At 47.0% G+C, this 19,080-nt stretch overlaps 1 protein-coding gene across 2 annotated transcripts; it reads right to left on the bottom strand.

The window, feature by feature from the left end:
• Positions 1-310: 310 nt before the first annotated feature.
• Positions 311-18,593, bottom strand: LOC310950573 (uncharacterized protein). 2 transcript variants are annotated; one of them, XM_083918453.1, is made up of 18 exons: positions 18,563-18,593; positions 17,827-17,948; positions 15,970-16,068; positions 15,155-15,351; positions 13,259-15,053; positions 11,214-11,387; positions 10,706-10,879; positions 9,630-9,803; positions 9,260-9,433; positions 8,161-8,334; positions 7,141-7,181; positions 6,335-6,390; positions 6,197-6,243; positions 4,964-5,181; positions 4,528-4,793; positions 3,414-3,527; positions 2,562-2,703; positions 311-1,526 (listed from the first exon to the last, which is right to left on the bottom strand). In XM_083918453.1, the coding sequence occupies exons 2-18, from the start codon at positions 17,916-17,918 to the stop codon at positions 1,192-1,194; spliced, it is 4,272 nt and encodes a 1,423-aa protein (XP_083774579.1). In that variant the 5' UTR covers positions 17,919-17,948; positions 18,563-18,593; the 3' UTR covers positions 311-1,191. The 2 variants fall into 2 exon arrangements, with proteins under 2 accessions (XP_083774579.1, XP_083774580.1); XM_083918454.1 differs by having other exon boundaries at positions 13,259-15,050.
• Positions 18,594-19,080: the final 487 nt, after the last annotated feature.

The following is a 19,080-nucleotide window of genomic DNA, read 5'->3' as shown; positions in this document are numbered from 1 at the left end:
GTCTCGTCCCCAGTTCCCTGTTACCCTGTAGTGTTTTACGTGTTTTGTTTGTCGTTTATATTAAACTTTTGTTTGTACTTTAACCCCGTGACCGTGTCTGCATTTGGGTCCAGTCTCTTTGTTTTGTCCCCGTACCGTTCATGACACTTCCTTTAGTTTACCTCAACTCGAGAGGACTGAAACGAATCCCAACCTCAGTGTCATGTTCAACGTTCAGTGAACATTAAAGGCTTGAAAACATAATTGTCCAGATTTAGAAAAGATAACTCATGCTTTTATTTCTTAGGAGGATTGACAACTGTAATGCCCTTTACTGGTGTCCCCAACAGGACCAAACTAGAATACTGACGAACACCCTGAAGAGACAACATGTTTCTGCAATTCTCAGGTCCCTAAAATACAGATTATGGTCTTACTTATTGTCTAGAACAGTGGTTCTCAAATGGGGGTACGCGTACCCCTGGGGGTTCGTGAAGGCACTCAAGGGGGTACTTGAGATTTTTAAATATATTTAAAAGTTGCATGTATGCAAAAATCCTTTAAAATGTATCATCTAATACATTTTCAAGAAAATACAAGTACAAGTTCATAAAGTTCCTAAAAACCAGAGTCCCCCCCATAGCAGGATGGTTCGACCCAACCTGTCATATGCTAGCTAGCTAGCTGTCAATCACTGTCAAAACTCAAACAATGGAGTCGTGGTTGAAGCGTAGAAGTCATCTGAGGGTCAAGTGGCAAAGAAGGCCAAACCAGAGCCTGCAAAACTCCGGCTGTATCATGAAGATTATGTTTTGATTGGATTTACGTCCACAAGTTGCGACCAACCCAAGGCACTGTGTGTTTTTCTGTGGAGAGAAACGAGCTAACGGTAGCATGAAGCCGGCACATCTGCAGCGTCATCTCAATACAAAACATGGATGTCACGTCGGTAAGCCCCCTGACTCTTCCTGACTCTAGAAGTTACTCAATGGTCTGGGCCCAAAATACACAGTAGAGATATTATATAAGGTTCTGTTTCATTTGAGTTTCATTGAATAACAGCAACAGCTTCTGTTTGTGTGGTTCATGTTTGCAGACGCAACCTCTTAATGGACTTGGTTCTTTGCTCATCAGCCATCCAATGTAGTCTGAGTTTGATCACAGCTCATGTGAGACTCTAACGATCACACTCAACAGCGTCTTGCTATCGCTTCAGCTGAAGTTCAGCGCTCTGTAAAGACACGAGTCCACCTCACGAAGAGCAGCGATCAGAACCGAGCAGGCGGCAGCCCCCTTTCTCCGCACCGTGTCGATCACCTCCCGTGCTTTGTCTGCTCGGGCTTTTGTTCTGGCCGACTGCATCTCAGCATCATTTATCACGCGATGCTCAAGAAGTTGATCCAGAAGCTCGTTCAGAACGGGTTCAGACACTCTGTTAACAAACTGTGTACGGACTGATGACAGCTGCTCCTCTGCCGGGACGTCGTCCTCTGCTGGGACGTTCTGCTCTGCTGGGACGTTTCCCTGTGGAATTACTCCTCTTGAACCTGGAAAACCACACGGTAGTTGATGTATTGTTAGTCCTCCTCATGTTTTGTCCTCATATAAGTTTTTTGATACAGCGAGACGGACAGACAGCAGCTACACAGCACCAGAGCCACGGCCCCTGAACATCTACTGATGTTGACTTCATGTTAAAGGCTCGTTCTAATCTAACCTACAAACACACGTCCTGTCCTGTACCTTAGCTTGTTGAACCACTAAACTAACATTGGTGGACTGCGTGAACTAACGTGAGTTAGCAGCAGGCTATTGTATTAGCTGCTCAGCTGCAGCACATTAGGGCGCACTCACACTGTCCTTCCGCACCGGGCCAAAACAGGTTTTTCGGCTAAAGCCTAGAGCGTTTGACCAGTGTGAGTGCAACCTCTCCGCGTCTAGCTGCGGCACGCTTGCTGTCCACGGCCCGTCAGAGAGAGGTGGGCTTTTTTAAAGCACGTTTGCACATGTACAAGCACGAGCACGAGGCCTACGGCGGTTCTGAGGTCATTTCCTGTGCGCCTGTTGGGACGTAGAAAAAAGAAGGAGGGACCATGCGCGGACATTTCAAACAATGGCGGTGAAAGGTTCACGTTGGTGTGATGCGGAGGTGGAGTGTTTACTGCAGATTTGGTCGATGAAAAGATTCAAAAACAGTCGACAAGACGCACAAAAACTCCGAGGTCTACGGAAAGATCTGGAAACAAAGCCACGCATCGCCATGACGTCATCAATGCGTGTGACGTGTTACGGCGTGATGACGTATAGGCAGCAAGAAGCATTCTCCGAGGCCCAGGTAGTGTGAGTACAAACGGGCCTGGAGGGGGGGACAAGGACCCTAAAGCACGGGGCACGGGACGGAGGAACAGTGGGAGTGGGCCTTTAAACAGCCTGTAAACAGACCTGCAAATGTCACTTGTCCAGTTAAATGTGGTTCTTACTCTTCAAAACTACTAACAACATGTTGTTAGAGCTACACATATCTACTCTATTCACTGGGGTGTCAGGCGATCAGTGCTGCTGCGGGAGAGAGAAGCTTTCACCTGTCAGGTACACGTTACGTTTCCAGACTTCTCTCCTCTCTTGGTCCTTGATCATCAAAGTCACTCTCTCTGGGATCGACGTCAGGAAAACTTCAAATGTTGGATGGTAGTTTGGTCCATACTTTGAGCGAAATAGTCCATGCTGAAAACAAGAAGCAACACATCATTTCTTTTTAAATTTATTTGACACCAGTGTTGTTAACGATAAACAGTGACACGCAGGTGTAAAGCGAACTGAAGCTGGATATAATTTGTAGCAATATAAATGAGGACATACATTATGTAGTGAGATACTTGCTGCAGCTGCATTTCTAGTAGTGATGAAACGGAGGAAATATCCTTTGATTTCCGTGATTCACTGCTTTGTTCTCGATTAACGGCGCTCTCTTCATTTATTCTCTAGCTCGCTCGACCCCCCCCCCTCTCTCTCTCTCTCTCTCTCTTTCTCTCTCTCTCTCTCTCTCGTGCACTTGTTGACTGCCATTTCGACCACCTGACAGTTTGTAAGTGACTTGACCAGCGGACTTTGCTACAAGTTAATTGTCTGTTGAAACAGGTGACGTGCCTTGCTTTCTAAAACCAGCTGCTGGAGACTTGGCGAGCTGAGTTTACAACATCCGCCGGTTTGAGTCCAGACGAGACAAGTCGGTTCACACAGCTGTAACGTTTACCTGCAACAATCTAAAACAGTTTGGTCTCGTCCTGAATCTTTGGTCTAAACTGGGCTGAAGATTATTGCAATGCCGTTCAAGGTGTCACATTCAAACCTTTTAAAAATGTGTGTGACGGTTTGAAACATGTTGCCAACCTTGACAGTCGTGTTCATAACCATTAGAAGAAGACTCGTCTCACCTCAGGCTGTATTTCAAAGCCCTCGGGGTCACAGTGGGCACTGTAACGTTGGAAGTTTAGATTGCATTCGGAGGATATCTTGATGCGCTCAGCACCTCCTTGTTTCCTTTCCACCTTCAGTCACAGGACATATTAGTTTATGCTCAGATAGTTAAATTAACTTTATTTATAGAAAACATTTAAAAGCAGCAAATGTTGACCAACGTGCTTTACAGAGATGAGAATCAGTCAATCAGAAACATATTTATGAGGATAAACTGTAAGTAAATTGATGAACTTATCGTCAAACTAGGCTGCTAATCAAATATGACTCAAGATGTCAAGAGTCGGTTCTGTCAGTCCCTCCTCTCTCCCTTTGTGTGAGTTTGTCTCCCTCTGTCTGTGTTTCCCTGCATGTGTCTCCCCTTTGTGTTTGTTTGTCCAGGTCCTGTAGGCGTGTCCTTCCCAGCTGCAGCTCGTTACGCTGATCACCTGACAGGCTGACAGGCATGCAGTGCTGGACCGTTATTATCCTTCCCTTGTTAAACTGTTTGTCGGATTGGCTCCCGTTTCTCGTTCGTTGGTTTTTGCGTTCCACGTTGTTTGTGTTACTAACCGTTGTTTTCTTTGTTTTCTCCGTAGTTTCCCGCGTTCCTGTTTCCTCACCCTGTTTCCTGATCGTCATATTAAACGTGTGTTTGTACTTTTACCCCGTGTCCGTGTCTGCATCTGGGTCCAGTGTCCCAGTGTTATTTCCCCGCACCGTTCATGACACAAGATTCTTCAACTGTATTGCAAATTTCTCACCTTAAATGTTTTCAGGAGCACATTTTAGTGTCCTGTTTAAGTGTAATTTGTCAAGTTTGTTAGCAACATTATACTCCGCAGAGTGGTCTGTCCCACCAATGTCACTTTAGTTTAATTAAGTTTAAATAGATTACTACGGTTATGTTTGAGAAGACCTTGGTATTTAATTTTGGACTAATTTGAAATGAAAGAGCAATCTGAAGATTTACAGTCAAATTAACACAGCACGGTTAATTAATAAAAGGAGCAAGGTGTGACTAACATTAATGAATTTCTCTGTCAGCTGTGGCTTAAAAAAAGAGTTACGGTTGAAATGACAGATTTTTACCTCGTCTAAATTGACGTTGTCGGGCAGAAGTAACACATCGAGTACCCGGTGCCTTATGTCTGGCGGTCGCAGGAACAGCAGGACTTGAGCGTTTATTGGCAGCGAGAGGTTCAGAAACCTCTTGGCGATGTCCCAGATCAGGCCATAGACGGAGAAGTGAGGGACCTTCACAACCACATGAGTGTCTGTGATCTCCAGCGGCTCCAAGATGCTCATTCCATCATCAGTGATGTGGACGACGGACAACAGGCCGTCAAAGAGCAACGCTGTGGAACAAAAGAGATGTTTAACTTCTGTACTGCTGCTAAAACTGCTTCATCTCTGCCTGATTCCTTTCTTACAGATTAACCTATGACTCTGGAGCCTCCGAGTTTGCCTCTCTACCTAATTTTACACATTAAAATGAAGCGTTGCAATTGAAGACAGCGGTCTTTACCTTCCTTTGTTTCACAGTGTGGGAGGTGGAGCTGAAGCACCGCAGCGTCCTCAGAACTCTTGATATCGAACAGCGGCCCTGCAGGTGTTTTGCCAGCTGGTTGGAGGAGGCTTTCATCCCATTGGACAGTCCTGTACAGCAGCTCCACCTCCTGAGCCATAACAAACACCAGTCCAGTCGAGTCACACTGGAACACACCTGGACCAGGACACCTGAACCTGCAGGACACAGGGGGGTGAATTCATATGAGCTGTTCTCACTGACAGCTGTTCATGTGCAGTGCAGGGAAACTGGCCCCTGCAGGTTTTGTGTCATTAGGCAAGATACTGAACCCCAGGTGGTCCTGACTCCTCTCCTCAACTCCTCACGTCTCAGGGCACACTCCCACTATGCCTCCGTACCGTGCCCAAACAGGTTTCACAGCTAAAGTCTGGTTCCTTTGACCAGTGTGAGTGCAACCGTACCACGTCTAGGAGCGGCACGCTTGCCGTCCACAGCCCGTTTGGGAGAGGTGGGCTTTAGTAAAGCACGTTTGCACGTGTACGAGCACGAGCGTGCGCACGTGTGCGAGCACGAGGCCTACGGCGGCTCTGAGGTCATTTCCTGTGCGCCTGTTGGGACATAGAAAGAAGAAGGAGGGACCATGCGCGGACATTTCAAACAATGGCGGTGAAAGGTTCACGTTGGTGTGATGCGGAGGTGGAGTGTTTACTGCAGATTTGGTCGATGAAAAGATTCAAAAACAGTCGACAAGACGCACAAAAACTCCGAGGTCTACGGAAAGATCTGGAAACATAGCCACGCATCGCCATGACGTCATCAATGCGTGTGACGTGTTACGGCGTGATGGCGTATAGGCAGCAAGAAGCATTCTCCGAGGCCCAGGTAGTGTGAGTACAAACGGGCCTGGAGGGGGGGACAAGGACCCTAAAGCACGGGGCACGGGACGGAGGCACAGTGGGAGGGCGCCCTTAGTCCCGCCCACGAGATATGAGTGGATGAGGGAAGGAAAAAGGCATTCAGCCAAAAGCCACCTGAACCAGAACCTGAGCCCCAAGTTGCTCCTAATTGTCATGAGACACAAAATATATAAAGACTGTGTCTCCACTTCCCCCAGTTCATACTCGTACGCCTCCATGTCTGACCTGTTGGTTGATCCGCCTTCTTGTTAACAAACAACTTCATGAACCAGGAAAGAAGTTGAACGAGTGTTTTGTCAGTTTATAGGATTACCTGTATGAAGACTCAGGTGTGTGTTCAGGTGAGAAGGATAATGGAGCCTGGAGTTAAGAAAGGTACAAAGTAAGTCATAAAGCCACAACTCTACGCCATCAAATCATTCTTCACACTGTACAACTGCTCCTCTCTCACCTGTTTATCGTCCTGGGGCAGCTTTGTTTTCTCATCCAGTTTGACATCAGAGTGATCTGACGGAGAGAAGAAGAGAAAGAGCAACAAACAAACATGAACTTGTTCATTTTAACATCAGAGTTTAATGAACACCAGCTTGATGAATGGAGGACTGTCAAGATCCCTGTCCTGTCAGTCTCTTCCCTCTTCCTTCCTCCCTCTGTCTGTTTCTCCTGCTTGTGTCTTTCCCCTTTGTGTTTGTCTGTCGTTGCTGGTCGGCGTGGTCCCGCCCAGCTGTGGCTCATCAGCTCGTCAGCACTGGAGGGATAAAAGGCCGGATGTGGCTCACATTCGGCGCCAGACCGTTTTTGCATTTACGCGGTATCTGCCACAGTTCGCTCGGCTCCTCCCCTGCTCTGCTGACCCCTGATCAGTCTGCAGCTCTCACCTGCTGCTCTCACCTGCTCACCATCTCCAATCAAGCCAGTATTTATGCATCCTCACTCCACTCACGCTTTGCCAGATTGTCTTCGCTCTCATGCCTGACTCTCCAGCACTTGTTCCCGGATTGCTTACCTGGTAACGACCCAACTTGCCTCTGCCCTTCGCCTCTCGTCTAAGCCCTGGTAAATCCACCAGCCTTCTGTCCCTGACCACGAGTATTGCCTGTTTCCTGTTCCCTGTTCCTGGTCTGCCTGTTCCCTGTTCCTGGTCTGCCTGTTTCCTGTTCCTGGTCTGCCTGTTTCCTGTTCCTCGCTTGCCTGTTTCCCGCTCCTCTGAGTTATTCCCTGCACCGTTCATGACAAGGACAGTGTTTCAATACTCACACTTTTGGTGTTCCTCAGCTTCGATCACCTCATTGTTGATCCTGCAGGTGTGAAAACAATTACAAAGGTTATGGATCTCTGTTAATGTCTCTGTCTTAGCTGCAGAGTTATTAAATTACTACAAAGAAATAAACTAGGGGCAAAGTACTTTATGAACATATATATTAAAAAATGACCTGTAACGACAAATGATGTACAATTTAACAGTTAAGGCAACTTTATTTGTAACGCACTTTTCATACACAGGGCAGACTCAAAGTGCTTCACAGCAACACGTCATGAATTCAAATGCATTACAGAGACAAAGAGAATAAAAACACAGACAATAATAAAAACAGTGCGGACGTTAAAAGTGCAAAGGTTTAGCAGAAAGCTACGGTAAACATAAAAGTGTTCAGTCTAGTTTTAAAAGTGCTCAGAGTGGGTGAAAGGAAGTTGATTGCAGCTGTTTGTTGCATAATGACTGAAAGATGCTTCCCCTTGATTTGAGTTTACTCTGCGAACCTCAGACAGACTCTGACAGACTCAGAGGATCTTAGTGATCCTGAAGGCTTATGTAGCGGGAGCAGATCAGTGATACACCTCGGCCCTGGACCATGTAGTGATTCATACGTGAGCAGGAGGATTTTGAACGTACAGGAAGCCGGTGTCATGATTTAAGAATTGGTGTAATGTGCTCACATGTTCTGGTCTTTGTCAGAACTCTAGCAGCAGCGTTCTGAACGAGCTAATTCACTAAAAGGTTGTGCAATTTTGTGCAGAATGTGCAAATAGTGTGGTTGTCAGTGTTGTGTTAAATGTATGAAAATGTCACAGTGTATTCTGTACATGTTCCACAATGTCCAATACGTTGTTATGGCGCATAGAGGCAGTGACTGTGTTTGGGGGCGGGGGGGTAGAGTGTGTGTCCTGGGGTTCCTGGACCTTGTTGATGAGGCCAGTTGCAGATGGGAAATAAACAGTTCTTATGGCTTATCCCTGTGTTTAATACCAAACTGTTGAACCAGACCCCTAACTGACCTCAGAGTCTCCAGTCTGCAGCGTGGACTCTCCAGAAGCTCACGCAGCAGCTTCACTCCTGAATCCTGCAGCTTGTTTCCACCCAGGTCCAGGTATCTCAGATGGGAGGGGTTGGACTTCAGAGCTGAGACCAGTGCAGCACAGCTGATCTCTGACAAACTGCAGCCCCATAATCTGAATAAAAAAATAAAGGATGTAACTTTAGAAGACCAAGTTCTGGGGGGGTTTACATATTAGACATATAAGCGGGGTCTGTGGGACACCATCATCTCATCTTCAGCCTCTGATCCGGGGTCGGGTCTCAGGGGCAGCAGCTCCAGCAGGGACCCCAAACTTCCCTTTCCCGGACCACATTAACCAGCTCTAACTGGGGGATCCTGAGGCGTTCCCAGGCCAGTGTGGAGATCTAATCTCTCCACCTGGTCCTCGGTCTTCCCCGACAAAATTCTAATTTTCTGCATTTCGGTGGATTTACGTATGGTGGCCCAATTTATGGTAAATGTCTGTATTTATGTAAAGGAAATACAAAATAGAGTATGACTCATAGCAGTCTATTTGTCATGATCTGGTTCTGTCAGTACCCTCCTCTCTTCCGTTATGTGTGAGTTACCGGACCGTCGTCCACCCTGTATTGGTAAAACTATTCCCCCCGGACTGGCGTCCCCTTTCTCGTTGTGGTTTTCACGCTCCCCGTAGTAAGTTGATTAATCGTGTTTGTTTCTTATTCCCCGTAGTTTCCCGTGTTCCCGTTTCCCGTCCGTCTCCTGATCTTCCGTCGTCTTCCTGTTCCTGTTGTTCCCCTGTTCGTTTAGTCAGTCTTGTGTTTGTATATCTGTAGTGTTTTTGCGTTTGTCCGTTTATTATATTAAACGTTTCTTTGTAACTTTACTTTTTGTCTGTGTCTGCATTGGGTCCACCTTTCGTGTTATACCTGAACTGTTCATGACACTATTCTGACTTTATTAACCCACCGGATCTGCAGCCAGGCACTGGAGAAGAAAATCAGTTCAACATTGAGATACTCTGTGTGGATCCGTATAATATCAGCCTCTTGTCTTCAGTTTAGTGTCAACACATCTTTAAAGAATGGAGAACTGACCCCAGAGTCTCCAGTCTACAGTGTGGACTCTCCAGAAAGTCACACAGCAGCTTCACTCCTGAATCCTGCAGCTTGTTGTCCGTCAGCTCCAGCTCCCTCAGATGGGAGGGGTTGGAGTTCAGAGCTGAGACCAGAGAAGCACAGCTGGTCTCCGACAAACCACAGTTACCCAATCTGAATAAAGAACAAATGTAGATAAAAAAATATATTTATTATCAAATCAGATGTGTTCATGTTTTAGAGTGCAGCTCAACGTGACTCTGTCCCAATCAATGAGCGTTCTCCTAATAACTCATGTTTTTACATCCTGTAAATTAGGTTCAATTAAAGACATAAAACATCTACAGTAACAGAGAGTCAGTGAACTGACCTCAGAGTCTCCAGTCTACAGTTTGGACTCTCCAGTCCAGAAGACAGCAGCTTCACTCCTGAGTCCTGCAGCTCGTTGTCACTCAGCTCCAGCTCTCTCCGATGGAAGTGGTTGGATTTCAGAGCTGAGGCCAGAAAAGCACAGCTCACCTCCGACAAACTGCAGCCCCTTAATCTGAATAAAGAATAAATGAGTTTAGAGACAGAGTTCACGCTTGAAGTCATTCGATATTTAACCATCTGTTGACTGACAAGACCACACCATTGTACGGTATCTAAAGAAGTTTAATTTTGGAATAAACATGAGATGCAGTAACGATGGGGTGAGGGTCGCGTAAGGTGGGATAATAGGGGTCAAGGGGAGGGATGAAGAATGGGGCCGGTTGTCAGGGACGAATACGAACAACTGGGTCGAGGTATGGATGGACGTTTAGGAATCTAAGGGGAACGGTTCAGGGTGGGGGTATGCCTTGGTGGTTTACTGCTTCATCATGCCCCAAAGAAACTTCATTGGATGAGGTGAGAATGGGCTATTCAGATGTGGGGGGGGGGGACTGGAAGAGCATGTGCAGCTGGGGTCAAAAGACGAGGCAAGGGTACAGCTGGGTGGCTTGGTGCGAAGATGCACCGCACAGGTTGCAGGCCAGGGCATAGCTAGCTGCACACATGCAGAAAAAAAGCTCAGAGTCAAGGACACATGATAGGTGTAGAAACCAGTGCCACCGCACCGCAGGGCCAAGTCCAAGATGGTGGATAAGTATTTGTCCAGCTTGAACCTGCGGTCAGGAAAGACAGAGCGAATAGTGTCACGGTACAGAGAAAAAGCAAAGGCAAATTCAAGAGCAGTGAGAACCCTGGAATGTGAAGGTTGGGGGGTGTCCTGGGCTGTGTCATGGGGTGTAGGGGGACCGATGATAGTGCAAGCTGAGGCTTGAAAGAGCTGGGCTAAATCTACGTAGGTACTCGCTAGTATCTTCTTTCTGTTAGGTTAGGGTTAAGGGTTTACCCTAACCCAGTGCCACCACAACTTTGACATCACATGCATCTCAGCACACAATTCAAGAATGGAGAACTGACCTCAGGGTCTTCAGTCTACAGTGTGGACTCTCCAGAAAACCACACAGCAGCTTCACTACTGAATCCTGCAGGTCGTTGTCGCTCAGGTCCAGCTCTCGCAGATGGGAGGGGTTGGACTTCAGAGCTGAGACCAGAGAAGAACAGCTGATCTCTGACAAACTGCAGCCCTCCAATCTGAATAAAGACAAAATGATGTTGATACAAATACATTTAGTATACAATCAGATGTGTTCAGGTTGTAAACGTGCAGCTCAACATGACTCTGTCCTAATCAGTGAGCGTTGTCCTTCTGTTATTGTGGATCATCATAATATCATCAATGATGGAGATGAAAATAATTCATAATCCAGTCTTTCCTATTCCTCTTTACTTTGTTGTACTCGTTGTTTTGTCGTTTAAAAAGACAGAAAATTACATTTTTTGTGCTCAAACAAACAAATATATGAATCAAAAACTTGAAACCTCAGTCAAGGATTTGAATTGAATAAGTATAAAAAAGTAAACTGACTTCAAAGTCTCCAGTCTACAGTTCGGACTCTGCAGACCAGCGAACAGTAGCTTGACTCCTGAATCCTGCAGGTCATTGAAACTCATGTCCAGGTGTCTCAGGTGCGACGGGTTGGACTTCAGAGCCGAGGCCACAACTTCACAGTGAGTCTCTGAGAGGCCACAGCCAGTGAGTCTGTCAGGACACAAATATTACAAGAATGTAACTATGAAACAGGACACTTAATGTTTACTCCATGTATTTGATGACAGCTGTTTGAAACATCCTGGTTTGAAGTATTAGATTTGATTGAAATCTGGATTTTTCTTCACATCAGTGGTTCAGGACGATCTTATCTCTCTGAATAATAACTCTCATCACTCACTTGATCTTTGTTTATATTTAATCTTACAGATGAAGGGAGAGAGTTAGATTTGGCTTCCTTTAATGTCCACAGTCTGTCAGTTTGATCTGATCCCATGTCTGTCCCCCTAGAGGATGTCTTTGTTATGACAACATTACAGCTGGCGCCTCAATACGACAAATGGCATTTGAAAAATCTGAAGAACATCCATGACAAAATATAACCGACATTATAACCGGCAGGCATCTCAGGCTTCTCTGATTGTGTAGAACATGCTAGTCTCATCTGGTATCAGATCCAGGCAGGGACAGATCTTTACATGGTGTTCCTGGATCTTGCAAATGCCCTTGCTTCAGTCCCTTACAACCTCTTGTGGACAGCCTTTGACTACTTCAGGGTCCCAGCAGCTCTTACAACCCTTGTCAAGACCTACTTCCAGGGTGTCCAACTCTGTGTGACAACGGCACAGTACACAGCAGCATGGGAACACCTGCCAGTGGGAATCCCATGGCCAGCTGCACCATCTCCCCCCTAGCCTTCACCCTGGCTGAGGTAATCATTCGGGCCTCTAGATGGACGGTTGGTGGACAGCGAATAAGACCAGGGCTGAGGCTGCCGCCGGTCAGAGCCTACGTGGATGGTATCACCACTCTTACCAAAATCAAGGTTTGCACTGTACGGCATTAAGAAAGTACCAGGAAAACATCAAGTGGGCTGGCATGAAGATCAAGCTGAGCAAGTGGAGCCAGCACAGAAGCATCTCCATTATCAAGGGGAAGCTGTCAGACTACCGCTTCCACATTGGCAAGGAACCCATTCCAACGTTCCCCAAGAAGCCTGTGATGAGCCTAGGTCATGCCAAGGTGATGCCTCCCTTACAGACAAAGAGTAATTGAAGCAACTCAGACAGGAGCTAGCCAGGGGTCTGGATAAAACGGACAGAACCCTGCTTCCCTGCAAGCTGATGCTCTGGTGCATGCAGTATGGACTACCTCCAAGGATCCCGTGGTTGCTTACCCTCTATGAAGTCCCGCTCTCATAGGTGGAAAAGAAGGGTTGGCCTTCCCACGTGCCTCAACCCCATTGGACTCTACGGCAAAAGGATGTTACACCTGCCCATTTCCAGTCTAGCGGAGGAGTGCAAATGGGCCTATAAACGGAAAAGGCTGATGTATGCTGAACTTGCAGCCGATGTGCAACAACAAAGCTGGAATTCAAAGGTAAGCCCAGTGAAAGTAGGCTGCAGAGGGTTTGTAGCCACCTCAACATCCAGGCTACAAAGAGAGATGGGTGTGCGAGGGAAGGCCCACCGGAAGGTAGTCAAAGACCTCTCCAGGGCTGCTGAAAAGTGGAGCCAGTGGCTGTGGATGAAGAGAAAAGATCCACTTAGGCCTTGATGGCATCTAGGGAGTGAACCTGGGATGCTGGGATTCACTGCTGAACCCTCTGGATGGGTCGTAGGCCTATCAGCGAAACACCCAAGAAGGAGGGCACCCAGTTTACAACCCAAAGGGTGGCATCACTCAACTGACCATTCCACAAAGTCCCATCTGTGCCTCAAGTAAACATTCATTGAGGGTTATCAACATATAGTCCTAAACAACAGTTCAAGGTGAAAACCTAATTTAAGAATAATAAGAACTTTAGAGTGTTTATAAACTATTCTACACTGATTCATAAAGTTAATCACATCTGGACTTACACAGCCTTTCTGCAGTTCCTCACAGCTGGAATCAGTCTCTGTCGTCCCGGCAGTAATGTGTTGTACTCCTCCAGGTCCAACTCATCCAGAACCTCCTCTGACATCTGCAGCATGTAGGCCAAAGCTGAGCACTGGATCTCAGAGAGTTTCTTCTCTGATCTGTCCTCGGACTTCAGGAACTCTTGGATCTCCTGATGGACTGAGTGGTCCTTCATCTCCGTCAGACAGTGGAAGATGTTGATGCTTCTGTCAGGACAGGTGTCTTCTGTGTTCATCTTCTTCAGGTTGTTGATGGCTCTCTGGATGGTTTCTGGTCTATTGACTCTCTTACCCAGCAGACCTCCTAAGAGTCTCTGGTTGGACTCCAGAGAGAGGCCGTGGAGGAAGCGGACAAACAGGTCCAGGTGACCATTTTTACTTTGGAGGGATTTCTTCATGGCTCTGCTCAAAAAGTCCTCCAGTGATGTGTAATGATCCGTGTCTTCTCCCAGGAAAGCCTCCAGTACCTCTGTGTCCTTGCTGGTGTAACAGTGGAACAGATAGACTGCAGCCAGAAACTCCTGAATGCTCAGATGAACGAAGCAGTAGACAGTTTTATGGAAGATCACAGACTCTCTTTTGAAGATCTCTGTACAAACCCCTGAGTACACCGAGGCCTCTGTGACATCCAGACCACACTGCTCCAGATCTTCTTGGTAGAACATGATGTTTCCTTTCTCAAGTTGTTCAAACGCCAGCCTCCCCAGCTTCAGGAGAACTTTCCCGTCAGCCTCCGTCAGCTGCTGTGGACTCGTCTCATGTCCCTCATCGTACTTCTGCTTCTTCCTCTTCGTCTGAACCAGCAGGAAGTGTGAGTACATGTCAGTCAGGGTCTTGGGCAGCTCTCCTCTCTGGTCTGTAGCCATCACGTGGTCCAGAACTGTAGCAGTGATCCAGCAGAAGACTGGGATCAGACACATGATGTGGAGGCTCCTGGTTGTGTTGACATGTGAGATGATTCTGTTGGACAGCTCTTCATCGCTAACTCTCCTCCTGAAGTACTCTTCCTTCTGGGCGTCAGTGAAGCCTCGTACTTCTGTTACTCTGTCGACACATTCGTGAGGGATCTGATTGGCTGCTGCAGGTCGTGAAGTGATCCAGATGAGAGCCGAGGGAAGCAGATTCCCCCTGATGAGGTTTGCTAATAACACGTTGACTGATGACTTCTGTGTGACATCACAAACAACCTCCCTGTTGTGGAAATCCAGTGAAAGTCTGCTTTCGTCCAGGCCGTCGAAGATGAACAGAAGTTTACAGACAGCGAGCTCCTGTGCTGTCACCTTCTGTAATGATGGCTGGAAAACCTGCAACAGCTGGAGAAGACTGTACTGCTCATGTTTGATCAAGTTCAGCTCCCTGAATGAAAGCAGAATCACCACACTGATATCTTGGTTTTCCAAACCCTCGGCCCAGTCCAGAGTGAACTTCTGCACCGAGAAGGTTTTCCCAACGCCAGCGACGCCGTTCGTCAGGACCACTCTGATGTGGCTCTGTTGGTCCAGTAAGGCTTTAAAGATGTCGTGGCACTTGATCGGAGCGTCATGGGCGATCTTCTTCTTGGAGGCTGTCTCGAGCTGCCTCACCTCATGTTGGGTATTAACTTCTTCACTCTGACCCTCTGTGATGAAGAGCTCTGTGAAGATCCTGTTGAGGGGCGTTTCACTTCCTGTTTCATCACTTCCTTCAGTCACATGTTCACATCTCCTCCTCAGACTGATCTTATGTTCATCCAGAACCTCCTGCAGAACACTTTCTGCTGCAAGAGAAGTCAAATGTTTCAGTAAAGGAAAGGGTTTTAAAGATTTTTATGCAACACAACAAAACAAACATGACAGATCAGCAGACAGATGTACAGACTTATTGTTCTGGATCGTTTTCCACACTGGGGACAGGAGCAGTCTCCCGATGAAGCAGACTGGACCCAGTATGAGGTGATGCACTGTCTGCAGAACCAGTGTCCACAGCTGGTAGAGACTGGATCCTTCGGGAAGTCCTGACACAGAGCACAGCAGGACGGCTGCTCCTCCACGGAGACATGACTCCTCTTCCTCTCTCTGTGGAGAGAAACACACTCTTTATAACACATTATATTTCATTCATTCATCTTCAGCCTCTTGTCCCTGTCAGGGTCGCGGGGGGGCTGGAGCCGATCCCAGCTGACATCGGGCGTGAGGTGGGGTCCACCCTGGACAGGACGCCAGTCTATCACAGGACACATAGAGACGAACAGAGACAGACAACCATTCACACCTACGGGTGATTTAGAGTCATCAATGAACCGAACACCTGCACGTCTTTGGACTGTGGGAGGAAACCGGAGAACCCGGAGAAAACCCACGCAGACACGGGGAGAACATGCAAACTCCACACAGATGGGCCCCAGCTGGGATTCCAACCAGGAACCCTCTTGCTGTGAGGCCACAGTGCTAACCACTACACAGCTCACAAGTTGCTTGCAGCTCTTTCTCTGCATATACAGTCGTGTAGTTTGTAGTTTGTAATTGTAACAGGGATAAAAAGTACACTGTTGAACTTGATGCTGAATTGGTTTTCCAGTCCAGAAAAGCAGTGAACCTGGATCATTACTGAAGCTCCAGATATTGAGTTGTTGTGACCAGACATTAGAAACAGAACCATGTTGAGTTCAGTTTACAGTAGAAGCAGTTTCTTACTTTGTTTCTGAGAGTCCAGGTTCATAACTGAAGTCTGGAGGATCATCTTTACACCAGTCGCTCTTCACAGAGAAACAGCTGGAGTCTAAAGACCATGCTCTGTGGAAGCATCACATATTTCACACATAGCATTAGCACTTACGGATAACGAGCGGAGGAAACGTTAGCATGAGACATGAGCATGATTTCATAACAATAACAAAGAGTGGAAACTGTTTATTTCTCCATCTAAATGTTGTCAACATTTCATCTCCAGTAGTTATTATACCTGAGGATCAGGAACAGGACCACACCCCTCTTCCACCACCCATGCCTCAGAAAGCAAACCACCTGAATCTCATCGACACAATCACCTGTGCAAACATATACAAACACACGTCTTAACAGCTCGCTCCCCCGTTGCTTCAGTCTTCAGGACCTGACTGAATACATATTCCACGCTGTGTATTTCCTTCATATCAGCTCCCTTATGGACCACCAGCTGATCCTCAACCAGTCGTACTCCGACCTGTTCAGTTATCTGTCCGTGATCTCCGACTCTCCTCCATCCATGGTCAGCCCCAATCCACCACAACCGGTTGCCCCGCCATCCCGCCTTCGCTCCGCCATCTGCATCCCAGTAGTCCTCGTCCGGTGGCTCCAGCCCGGCATCACCCTCACCACCGGTGCCTCACCGAGGATGCAGCCGCCTCTGTCTTTCGGCAGGTGGCTTCCCTTCTAAACGCCACACCCGCCACTCGACCAGTCGGCTCCGCAGCTGGCGTCTTGCAGCTCTCTCTCCCCTCCTGTACTATGACCATCTCCATCTGGACGGTCGCCTGCCTCCAGCATGTCCACCAGGAAAGAACGATCCCTCTCTGTCGGGTCGACATCAAAGCCACGCCATTTCTCACCCCATGTACCTTTTCCATCTCACATCCCCCCTAAGACCCTTTGAAAATATCGAAACCACGCCATTCCACAAAACCCACTCTTTATCACAGAATACGACCAAGTCGCAACACTTTCCTGGGTCCACCACCGCCGCCGCCAAATCCTGTCAAAACCAGGGATTTCTCCCGAACAGTACTCTGGACACTCCTTTCGTATAGGACCTGCTTCAATCGCATCCAGGCAAGGGGTACCAGCACTCATCTCATCTCATCTTCATCCGCTTATCCGGGGTCGGGTCGCGGGGGCAGCAGCTCCAGCAGGGGACCCCAAACTTCCCTTTCCCGGGCCACATTAACCAGCTCTAACTGGGGGATCCTGAGGCGTTCCCAGGCCAGTGTGGAGATCTAATCTCTCCACCTGGTCCTGGGTCTTCCCCGAGGCCTCCTCCCAGCTGGACGTGCCTGGAACACCTCCCTAGGGAGGCACCCAGGGTTCATCATTACCAGATGATCCTGAACCACCTCAACTGGCTCCTTTCAACGCAAAGGAGCAGCGGCTCTACTCCGAGTTCCTCACGGATGCTGAACTTCTCCCCCTCTCTCTAAGGGAGACTCCAGCCCCCCTCCTGAGAAAACCCAGCACACACAATCAAAATTCTCAGGTGCTGGTCTTCCCAAGTCTACCACAGCTACATCCACAGACTCTGCTCTCTGTCTGTGTCTCATGTTGTGAACATTTCATCTCCAGCTGACACATAATCAAATCATGACTCCCTCCTGATCTTTCACTCATTCATCCTGCCTGGTTTTCCATGTCACTGTCTGTTCAGACCCGACCACACCGACCTACCTGTACCTACCTGTAGCTACCTGCACCTACCTGTCGGGTCCCTCCGGCATGAAACACTGACTGAATGCCTGGATCTTTGCCCACCCTGTGCCTGCTTAGCTTTTAGGTCGGTTTACAAAAGAAACAGTCTCTTACGGTGGATCTGAGGGTCCAGGTTCATCTTTAGACCGGTCCCAGCTGGAGCCTGGAGTCTCCTCTGTGTCCTTCACCTCCTCTAAATCACTCATCTTCTCAGTGTGGGAGGTTAATCAGTAACACTGGACACACACACGAATATACAGTTTATTTTACAGTAGTTTACTCTACAGCATTTCTAGTGTCTGATTAACTTTGACCGGATTAAATCCAACAAATAAGTCAGACTTTACTGTGTCTGTACTCAATTTTGACTGCAGCTGTCTCACATGTTAAGTGTGAAGGGAGAATTATGTACAGATAATATATAAGATCATTTATAACCTTATGTGTTGATGATTTAAGGTAATTTCCTCTGACCGTGTGAGTTCTTGCACGGCTCAAATCAAAACCAAAAGCACCATAAACGTGACTTGAACCACGTTTCAGTTGAACGTTTCTTACACTTCCTGTTTTTGTGAGTGTGTGATGTCTGATCACGTATGAAATGCACACCGATCTGATCCTTTACTCGAGTTTGACTCTGTATTTGCACTCAAAACCTTTTATGAAATAACCTTTAAACACAGATCATGTCTACAGGTTATTTCTGCACCTCATGAAGCAGCTCAGGAAAAACAAACATGCAGAAAACGTGCAACATTTTAAGTTTTCACGTTGAAGTCTGGGGTTTAACATCAGTTCTGAAAAACATCTGCAGGTTCATGAATAATGCAGGATTAAGATTAACACTCACTCTTCATCAGACTGCGTGTGTTCCTCTCTATGCTGTCAGGTGTAAAATGGAGTCTGTGCACACTTTCACTTCTCTCTTTGAACCGACTCCCTTCTTATCGTAATCGTTTTTATTGGCCCTGTGTTCGCCCACAGGGAGGAACTCCGTTGTTTCACACAGAAGAATTTACAGGAAGACAGAAACAGACACAACAAGCACACAACAGCTCAACAAAGATCTGTGGAATAAACATTCAACTCTAAAATTCATACAAGTGGATTCAAACGATACATACTGAGGGCATAATATATATAAAAAGAGCAACAATGGAAGACAACTCTTTGAAAGGAGCTCCTTGCATAATAAGTATATTTAAGTACATTTTACTGATCATAATTATCTACTTTTACTTCAGTTACATTTTGTTCACAGCCTCTCGCCTCGATTACTGCACTTCTCTCTCTATATTTATTATATTTTTGTATGAGTATATGTATAATTATTAAATTATATTATGTTGTATTGTATTAAATTATTTT

Source organism: Echiichthys vipera (assembly GCF_963691815.1).
Source record: "Echiichthys vipera genome assembly, chromosome: 8".
In the NCBI taxonomy this organism is placed as follows: domain Eukaryota; kingdom Metazoa; phylum Chordata; class Actinopteri; order Perciformes; family Trachinidae; genus Echiichthys; species Echiichthys vipera.
Note: the sequence above shows the minus strand (reverse complement) of the source record. Positions and strands in the feature narration are given on the sequence as shown.